This window comes from Leiobunum rupestre, chromosome 1 (genome assembly GCF_980474605.1).
Source record: "Leiobunum rupestre chromosome 1, qqLeiRupe1.1.hap1, whole genome shotgun sequence".
Lineage (NCBI taxonomy): Eukaryota > Metazoa > Arthropoda > Arachnida > Opiliones > Sclerosomatidae > Leiobunum > Leiobunum rupestre.
Genome location: NC_143384.1, coordinates 13,846,109 through 13,857,365, shown reverse-complemented (window position 1 = coordinate 13,857,365; position 11,257 = coordinate 13,846,109). Strand labels below are relative to the sequence as shown.

Sequence of the window (11,257 nt, the reverse complement as noted above, 5' to 3'; positions counted from 1 at the left end):
AACCCTTATTCTAATCTAATATTGTAACCTCTAAGCAACTCTCAATTAAGTCTCTTTGAAGTCCTTAAAAATGGGTCTCCCCATATGAGACTAAAGTGAAGTCTTAAATAACTCTTATTCTAATCTAATATTGTAACCCACAATCAACTCTCAATTAAGCTTCTCTCAAGTCTCCAGAATTGGGTCTTCCAAAATGAGACTATAATGAGTTTCATCTAAATATATATTAATAAAACTCTTTTAGTGAGACTAAAATAGATTTTATTTAGGACCCAAAATTCGGGTCTCAGTTTTTTATGCTTACATAATACTTAAAAATCCTTGATCCTTCATTGAGACTAATTAGCGACTAAAGTAAGACTCACATTTTGGTAAGGGAGATTACCCTCTTTATTATGTTTAAATAAAGCCACCGCATTATAGATAAAACGGTAAATTTTAATTTAAAAAAATACATCTTCTAATGCGTCATATGAGAAAGACGAACCTTTTTTAAGAAATAAATTGGCCGAAAGGTATTCGAGATGAAAACCGACCATTTTCACACTCACCCTAGTCTAACAGAAAGGGCAAAATTACTCGAGACTTATTTCCAATTAATTATCGCACTAACCAGAGTTCTTATATATTATCTAACAGCGCTTCAATCTATATTAATTTCATGTTTACCGCACCTTTTTGGCAAGGCAAAATGCAACGTTAAACTTTCCACAAGCAAGACCCATACTTCTGGTTCGATCTAGTCGCTAAGTTACACTGACATCCTGTAAATGGTGATCAGAATGAACAAACTAACTTGACTTATCTTAAAAGTGGACTCTATTCGAAAAGCATCTGCGATTTGAACAAAGCAGAAAAAAATGTTTTTGATATTCTAGCGAAATAAATGGACCATTATTTACGGATAATGAATTGATATCAAAATATATTTACGTCAATAACAATATTTCAATAACCCGAAACGTCATATTGTAGTACAACACAATTAATACTTCAATTCAAACCGAAAATTTCGCTGACTCGCGAAAGAAGTGTCAACCTTAAACAGGGCTGCCTAAAGAGTGAAATAGTGCAGATTTATCGTTCGCACCTGCACTTTTATTCCTAATAATTGGACACCTCTGGACAATTTCACAGATGGCTCCACGCACGTCATCAACTCTCCATTTATCGAATAAAGAGCTTTTTCCGAACTCTTTTTACGGTTATACCCGTAAGTATTGTCTGTATCAACGAAGCTAATCAATTCGTGTAGTGTGTGGCGTTAATCACTATTTAGTCGCTTCTATCACGGTTTATATATTTACACGGGTTAGACTACTTGGCTCAGAGATGGACGCCTATGAGTTATTCCCGCGCTTAGAGAATTTGAAAAATTCTACTTCGCGCCTACAGCGCCGGCTTGTGTAAAGTTTCTGAACTATAATCAACTATTGTTAAAATAATATTTATATTTAAAAATGGAGCGCCACCTATATTTTAAATTTAAAATACATATTATCAAATTATAAATACGGTAGCTCATTAGTGTGATTAAAATTAAAATTTATAAAAATTTAATTTATAATAAATTAATTAGTACTGTTTATATACATTAGAGGGCGTACCAGTAGCATAGTAGAAATCAGGGTTGCCTGTCAGAAGAACTTAAGAGGCTCAAAACGCTAGCACGTATGAAGGTAAAAGTAGTCTAACCTCTGTAAATATATAAACCGTGCTTCTATTAAAAAAACAACTTTTTATACAATCATACATTTAGGAGGAGGCGGCATTTACCTTACCGACGCCTCCCACCTTTTTACCTTTACATTATGGGAAATTTAATTACAAATAGGGCACCCAAATTTGGGGTTGGATAACCTTATGCTGGTATAGATTCATATTGCACAGGGTTTTATGCCATTTAACCTTTTACGCAATTTAACCCGGCCACCCGCTATAAGACCTTAAAAGTAGAATGATGACTTAGGCCTGTGGTGGTGCTAGGCTAGCTAGGCTAATATCCAAGGCACCACCTTAGGCTTATGTGCCTTGAGTATTAGTTTAGCTAATAATTATTATAAATATTATTATTATTAGTGTATTTCCAATATTAGAATATCATAGTCATTATTCTAGATTCAAAACGACTCAAATAAGGATATTTCGATTCTCAGTTACCGATTTAATCTTGACCATTTGCTCATAAAAGAAAAATATACTAACGAAAATGAAAATATAAAATCAGGCATTCAAAATTCGTTCTACCCTGCGTGAATTTTCTGAAATAAGCTTAATTTTTGCAGAAACCGGAGCTTTTTAAGTGGCTTTATTAAATAATGTATTACAAAAGACATATTAGATGACGAAAGTTGCTATTTGGATTGTAGCTAAGTAACCCGTGAGGTGGTCCCTACCGTCTGACTTTTTAAACATAGCCGCCACCTAAACCTAACTTCTGGCGAAACCATCTTATCAAGGCTGCCCTCTTGTTTTAAACTTCAATTGAATTAACGTTAAAGTTAGGGTCAACGTAACTTTACCGTGAAAATTAAAAGGGCGATGACGGTTTGACGTTGCTGCGAGGTTGATTTGACGCGCCGGTCGGGAGAAAAACAAACTGGTTTTCGGAGGAATAAGAGACAGAGTTTCCATTAATCTTAATCATATATTTGGGAAAATGAATTTGATGTAAATACAAAGGATGAAATCGCCCCGAGCTAGGACGAAATCTGCGATGGAACAACTATAAATAGCTTAGGAGTGCCGGGTTGAACTTCACTTTCGAAAGTTACCAGCACTAAGAAACACAACGGAAGAGATGAGGGTTCATTTAGCAGTCGCCGTGTTGTTTTCTCTGTTGGCCATCTATAGGGCCCAGGACGGCAGCTCTTCAACCCAAGAAAGTAGGTGTGCTTTATTTCTCTATAAGCTATCATAGATAATACCTATATAGATAAAAATCGATAGTTTGTGAAATATATTGCTCAGAATGTCAAATAGTTTGTAAAATATTTTGTTTAGAAGGTCAAATAGTTTGTAAAATATATTGTTTAGACGTTCAAATAGTTTGTAAAATATATTGTTTAGACGTTCAAATAGTTTGTAAAATATATTGTTTAGACGTTCAAATAGTTTGTAAAATATATTGTTTAGACGTTCAAATAGTTTGTAAAATATTTTGTTTAGACGTTCAAATAGTTTGTAAAATATATTGCTTAGACGTTCAAAATAGTTTGTAAAATATATTGTTTAGAAGGTAAAATAGTTTGTAAATTATATTGGTTAGAAGGTAAAATAGTTTGTAAATTATATTGTTCAGAAGGTCATGGCTATAAATATTAAATATCAAACTAAAAAAGTGAGATTCAAAGATTAAAGACCATTTTTTTTTGCTATGGAACCCTAAATTATCAATTTTTTTACTTATCTAAAGTTGACCTTTTAGGAACCGCTGGACTATAGTCACGAAAAATATTTATAAAAAACTCCATTATTATAGGATAATTGTATGACTAAATAACAATGTGCCAGGCAAAATTAACGAAATATACGATACTTAAAGGGTATTTTAGAACGGACTCGCAACACCGAAAGACAGATTAGAAAGAAAATTTGAAAATTTTAGCGTCCATGAGAAAAAAATTACTAATTCAGTTATTTACTGATTGTGTGACCAATCTTATAGTTTAACCTATAAAATAAAATAAATGGTAAATATAGAACAATATATTTCCGTATTACAGAAAAAATTAGGAATTATAGGTTGGAAGTTGGAAGGTTCAGGTAACAGTGGCGTAGCTAAGACACCCTAGCCCTCACCCCGCGAAACTCTTTTCGGAGTTTTATTCGGTATCTAACACATTATTTGATAGGAATTTAGGGACCCCCTGAAGCCCTGTGGCTATCCTGCATTGTGGAGGCCTTATTTACGCCACTGTCAGCTAGGAGCAACAAACACAGCACCCCACACAAAGAGAACGCAACATGTCGTGTATTTTCTTGTGTACAGTTTTCATTCGTTAGACGCTTTAGCGCCTGCTGCCGTCGGAAGGGGAAAATTTTTAAATAGTCTTCCCCCCTTTCCGTAAAACGTTTAGCGTAAAGGTTCGTCCAATGAAATTTGTACACAACACTGCCTTAGCGTGTTTAAAGGGTAGCTGCGTTCTCCTTGTCTTTGTTGCTCTTAGCTGTCAGGTAGTACGAATTAGTTAAAGGCCAATCTATTAGACATATTTTACATAGATATATCAGATTAAATGCAACACGAACATGTTTATTCCTTTCAAAGGTAGCTCAGCCGACAGCAGTTCTTCTAATGCGGAAAGTACCACCGCTAGCGGTTCCTCATCCAGTTCGGATGCCGGTTCTTCCTCCGCTAGTACCAGTTCGGATTCCGGTTCCTCTTCCGCTAGTACCAGTTCCAGTTCGGATGCCGGTTCTTCTTCCGCTAGTACCAGTTCGGATTCCGGTTCCTCTTCCGCTAGTACCACTTCGGATTCCGGTTCCTCTTCCGCTAGTACCAGTTCGGATTCCGGTTCCTCTTCCGCTAGTACCAGTTCTAGTTCGGATTCTGGCTCTACTCCCTCGAGTACCACGGTAGCTCCCCAAGACAGCGACGCCACTAAAGCGTGTAAGCAAATTCACAACCGTCGAAGAGATTCCAACGTTACGGGAGAAGAGGTACTAGCAACATCAATTTTCTATATATACAGTTTGTCTGGCAGATACTACACAGTCTATTTTTTGCGTTTTTTCGTAGGATAAAGGAAACGCTTGCAGATTTCACTGCTACTTCCAACGAGGAAACAGACAAAGATCGAGAGAAAGCTCCCACACCAAAAGTGAATTCGAAGATTGCGGTGATGATAAGGTGAAACCACTCACTCTTAAATACCCGAATTTAATATTCTGAGAAATGTTAATTTACCATTCGCTATAAAATTAAATATGGAAAAATACTAATAGCTTATATATTCAGGTTTGCCACTCTGGTCAGTGCATGGACAACACCACACCCGAAGGTCAAGCTTGCAGAGAGGCGGCCAACGGCCAAAAGTTCTACGCCGATCGAGTTGTAAGTTTCAACAATAATTATCAATCGCTGTTGAATGAACACTTACAAGGAGAGTACCCGAGGTGTTTAACTCCGATTTCATTCAAACTCGGTTGGTAAGTAGACCTTCGTGTAACTTGAAAAGCCCTAAAACGGTGGACAAGAATGGCCTTTCGTTTTGCCATGGCAACCGAAAATGTTTTTGACAACTTAAAACCTGATTTTATCTACGGAAATTAACGTGTATTTACCCATATTTAAACAAACTTACCCATATTTCGAAAAATTTACACAAACTTACCCAATTTACGTATATTTATCAAAAATTACCAATGTATATTTACCACAACTTACCCTATTTAAGTATATTTACCCAAATTGACATGTATTTAGCACAAATTACGCAGTTCACACCTGTTTTGAATTCTGTTTCTAACTAAGCTTTTAAATTTTGGAGAAATATTCAAAGGGACACTTAATTTAAAATCTTCGATTTTCCCATATTAATTTCCGTATAGAGAATCAGGTTTTAAGTTGTCAAAAACATTTTCGGTTGCCATGGCAAAACGAAAGCTCATTCTTGTCCACCCTTTTAGGGATTTTCAAGTTACACGAAGGTCTACTTACCCACCGAGTTTGTACGAAATCGGAGATAAACACCTCGGGTAGTGTCCTTGTTAGTGTTGAATGAATACTTAGTGTTGAATGAACACTTAGTGTTGAATGAATACTTAGTGTTGAATGGACACTTAGTGTTGAATAAATACTTAGTATTGAATGGACACTTAGCGTTGAATGAGCACTTAGTGTTGAATGATTACTAAGTGTTGAATGCGCAAGTAGTGTTGAATGAGCACTTAGTGTTGAATGAGCACTTAGTGTTGAATGAACATTAAGTGTTGAATGATTACTTAGTGTTGAATGATCACTTAGTGTTGAATGAACACTTAGTGTTGAATGAATACTTAGTGTTGAATGGACACTAAGTGTTGAATGCGCAAATAGTGTAGAATGAGCACTTAGTGTTGAATGAGCACTTAGTGTTGAATGAACATTAAGTGTTGAATGATTACTTAGTGTTGAATGAATACTTAGTGTTGAATGAACACTTAGTGTTGAATGAATACTTAGTGTTGAATGGACACTTAGTGTTGAATGAATACTTAGTGTTGAATGGACACTTAGCGTTGAATGAACATTAAGTGTTGAATGAGCACTTAGTGTTGAATGATTACTAAGTGTTGAATGCGCAAATAGTGTTGAATGAGCACTTAGTGTTGAATGAACATTAAGTGTTGAATGATTACTTAGTGTTGAATGATCACTTAGTGTTGAATGAACACTTAGTGTTGAATGAACATTAAGTGTTGAATGAGCACTTAGTGTTGAATGATTACTTAGTGTGAAATGCGCAAATAGTGTTGAATGAGCACTTATATGTTAGTGTTGAATGATCACTTACATGTTAGTGTTGAATGAGCACTTACATGTTAGTGTTGAATGATCACTTACATGTTAGTGTTGAATGAGCACTTACATGTTAGTGTTGAATGATCACTTACATGTTAGTGTTGAATGAGCACTTACATGTTAGTGTTGAATGAACATTAAGTGCTGAATGAACATTATGTGCTGAATGAGCACTTAATGTTGAATGCGCATTAAGTGTTGAATTAGTACATAGTGTTGAATGAGCACTTAGTGTTGAATGAACATTAAGTGCCGAATAAACATTAAGTGTTGAATGATCACTTACGTCGTTAGTGTTGAATGAGCACTTGGTGTTGAATGAATATTAAGTGCTGAATTAGCACTTAGTGTTGAATGAGCATTAAGTGTTGAATTAGTACCTAGTGTTGAATGGTCACTTAGTATTGAATGAGCATTTAGCGTTGAATGAACAAATGCTGTTGAATTAACAGAGAGGCGAATGCAAAGCTAGATGTCACGTTCAAGGAAATCGTCGAGCTACAATCACCAACCTGAAAGAGGGAACATCGTGCGTAAACCAAAGGGTACGTATCAAATTGCAAATCATTCATAAACTATTAATTAGTTTCATTTTATCTACATATTAAAGTATCTACCTTCTTTCAGAGAACCGGTTCTTGCAACGGACAAGGATTCTGTCGATAAAACTACATCTAAAGCGTTAAACATTGCACAAGGAACATTTCAAGATCATAATAATTATGGAAAATGTATTTTTAAAAACGCGACAATAAAGTTGTAATTATTTTAGAAATATAAAATAAACTTTTCCTCTTATTTTAGAGTTATAAGTGGATGCGAGATAGGGTCCTAATATAAACGAAACATCAAATTCATGTGCATATTCAGAAGCATGTAATATATTTCTTTCTACAAAAGTATTCATTTGCTATCCTTATAGGGTGTTAACTAAAAAATTATTCAAGGACCATAGCTCCAAATGTATTTTAGCAAGGAATTTGAAACTTTCAGAACACATAGAACGTGCAGGGGGTCACTTGAAAATGGAAATGTCCATTGCCTTGAACCATGTCTTCAAGGTAATTTAAAATTTAATTCGAGAACCATTAGAAATACGAAGTTAGTTTCAAGGAGAAAAGTGTTCCACTTCACATTTTAGGTGTAAATAACCTATTTCAATATACACATTTTTAAAATTGGAACATCATTATTTTTCAAAATGCGTATATGATATTTGGAAAATGCCGCTACTCTACAGCTCAAACCAGTGGCGTTGTATTAAATAAAGTTTTTTTCGGTTAAAAAGGTAAATATTTGTTAATATTCTGAGCTTTACGTGTAGTTTCAGGTTATCCGGGTGCGTTGCTTTTTCGACCAAGGTCCACACGAAATTCCAGTTACTCTTCAACTCTATAACGAAGTATGACATTGAATGAAGCTGTGTTATGTACAATCATAAGTAGCAATTTCGACAAGTTTACACTAAATTAGGCAGTGTTACGTACAATCATAAGTAACTATTTCAATTAGTGAACACTAAATGAAGCTGTGTTACATAAAATCATAAGTAAGAATATCCTTAGTATGACAGAGAATTAAGCTTTGTTACATACAATTATAAATAGCAATATCCATAAGAATTAAACTAAATGAAACTGTATTACGTACAATCATAAGTAAGAATATACATTAGTATGACACTAAATGAAGCTTTGTAACATACAATCATAAGCAACAATATCCATTAGTATGGCACTAAATGGAGCTTTGTAACATACAATCATAAGCAACAATATCCATTAGTATGGCCCTAAATGGAGCTTTGTAACATACAATCATAAGCAACAATATCCATTAGTATGGCACTAAATGGAGCTTTGTAACATACAATCATAAGCAACAATATCCATTAGTATGGCACTAAATGGAGCTTTGTAACATACAATCATAAGCAACAATATCCATTAGTATGGCACTAAATGGAGCTTTGTAACATACAATCATAAGCAACAATATCCATTAGTATGGCACTAAATGGAGCTCTGTAACATACAATCATAAGCAACAATATCCATTAGTATGGCACTAAATGGAGCTTTGTAACATACAATCATAAGCAACAATATCCATTAGTATGGCACTAAATGGAGCTTTGTAACATACAATCATAAGCAACAATATCCATTAGTATGGCACTAAATGGAGCTTTGTAACATACAATCATAAGCAACAATATCCATTAGTATGGCACTAAATGGAGCTTTGTAACATACAATCATAAGCAACAATATCCATTAGTATGGCACTAAATGGAGCTCTGTAACATACAATCATAAGCAACAATATCCATTAGTATGGCACTAAATGGAGCTTTGTAACATACAATCATAAGCAACAATATCCATTAGTATGGCACTAAATGGAGCTTTGTAACATACAATCATAAGCAACAATATCCATTAGTATGGCACTAAATGGAGCTTTGTAACATACAATCATAAGCAACAATATCCATTAGTATGGCACTAAATGGAGCTTTGTAACATACAATCATAAGCAACAATATCCATTAGTATGGCACTAAATGGAGCTTTGTAACATACAATCATAAGCAACAATATCCATTAGTATGGCACTAAATGGAGCTTTGTAAGATACAATCATAAGCAACAATATATTTTAGTATGGCACTAAATGGAGCTTTGTAACATACAATCATAAGCAACAATATCCATAAGTATGGCACTAAATGGAACTTCGTAACATACAATCATAAGCAACAATATCCAAAAGTATGGCACTAAATGGAACTTTGTAACATACAATCATAAGCAACAATATCCATTAGTATGGCACTAAATGGAGCTTTGTAACATACCATCATAAGCAACAATATCCATTAGTATGGCACTAAATGGAGCTTTGTAACATACAATCATAAGCAACAATATCCATTAGTATGGCACTAAATGGAGCTTTTTAACATACAATCATAAGCAACAATATCCATTAGTATGGCACTAAATGGAGCTTTGTAACATACAATCATAAGCAACAATATCCATTAGTATGGCACTAAATGGAGCTTTGTAACATACAATCATAAGCAACAATATCCATTAGTATGGCACTAAATGGAGCTTTGTAACATACAATCATAAGCAACAATATCCATTAGTATGGCACTAAATGGAGCTTTGTAACATACAATCATAAGCAACAATATCCATTAGAATGGCACAAAATGGAGCTTTGTAACATACAATCATAAGCTACAATATGCATTAGTATGGCACTAAATGGAGCTTTGTAACATACAATCATACGCAACAATATCCATAAGAATGACAATAAATGAAGCTTTGTAACATACAATTATTAGTAACAATATCCATAAGAATTACACTAAATGAAACTGTATTACGTACAATCATAAGTAAGAATATACATAAGTATGACACTAAATGAAGCCTTGTAACATACAATCATAAGCAACAATTTCCATTAGTATGGAACTACATGAAGGTTTGTAACATACAATCATAAGCAACAATATCCATTAGTATGGCGCTAAATGGAGCTTTGTAACATACAATCATAAGCAACTATATCCATTAGTATGGCACTAAATGAAGCTTTGTAACATACAATCATAAGCAACAATATCCATTAGTATGGTACTAAATGGAGCTTTGTAACATACAATCATAAGCAACAATATCCATTAGTATGGCACTAAGTGGAGCTTTGAAACATACAATCATAAGCAACAATATCCATTAGTATGGCACTAAATGGAGCTTTGCAACATACAATTATACGCAACAATATCCATAAGAATGACAATAAATGAAGCTTTGTTACATACAATTATAAGTAACAATATCCATTAGTATGGCACTAAATGGAGCTTTGTAACATACAATCATAAGCAACAATATCCATTAGTATGGCACTAAATGGAGCTTTGTAACATACAATCATAAGCAACAATATCCATTAGTATGGCACTAAATGGAGCTTTGAAACATACAATCATAAGCAACAATATCCATTAGTATGGCACTAAATGGAGCTTTGTCACATACAATCATACGCAACAATATCCATAAGAATGACAATAAATGAAGCTTTGTTACATACAATTATGAGTAACAATATCCATAAGAATTACACTAAATGAAACTGTATTACGTACAATCATAAGTAAGAATATACATAAGTATGACACTAAATGAAGCCTTGTAACATACAATCATAAGCAACAATATCCATTAGTATGGCACTAAATGGAGCTTTGTAACGTACAATCATAAGCAACAATATCCATTAGTATGGCACTAAATGGAGCTTTGTAACGTACAATCATAAGCAACAATATCCATTAGTATGGCACTAAATGGAGCTTTGTAACTTACAATCATAAGCAACAATATCCATTAGTATGGCACTAAATGGAGCTTTGTAACATACAATCATACGCAACAATATCCATTAGTATGGCACTAAATGAAGCTTTGTAACATACAATCATAAGCAACAATATCCATTAGTATGGCATTAAATGGAGCTTTGTAACATACAATCATAAGCAACAATATCCATTAGTATGGCACTAAATGGAGCTTTGTAACATACAATCATAAGCAACAATATCCATTAGTATGGCACTAAATGGAGCTTTGTAACATACAATCATACGCAACAATATCCATAAGAATGACAATAAATGAAGCTTTGTTACATACAATTATAAGTAACAATATCCAT

At 34.0% G+C, this 11,257-nt stretch overlaps 1 protein-coding gene across 1 annotated transcript; it reads left to right on the top strand.

Moving 5' to 3' along the window:
- Positions 1-2,510: 2,510 nt before the first annotated feature.
- LOC149961144 (uncharacterized) lies at positions 2,511-7,283 on the top strand. Its single transcript, XM_090169186.1, has 6 exons — positions 2,511-2,889; positions 4,275-4,662; positions 4,742-4,852; positions 4,961-5,056; positions 6,958-7,050; positions 7,133-7,283. The coding sequence occupies exons 1-6, from the start codon at positions 2,801-2,803 to the stop codon at positions 7,169-7,171; spliced, it is 816 nt and encodes a 271-aa protein (XP_090025312.1). The 5' UTR covers positions 2,511-2,800; the 3' UTR covers positions 7,172-7,283.
- Positions 7,284-11,257: the final 3,974 nt, after the last annotated feature.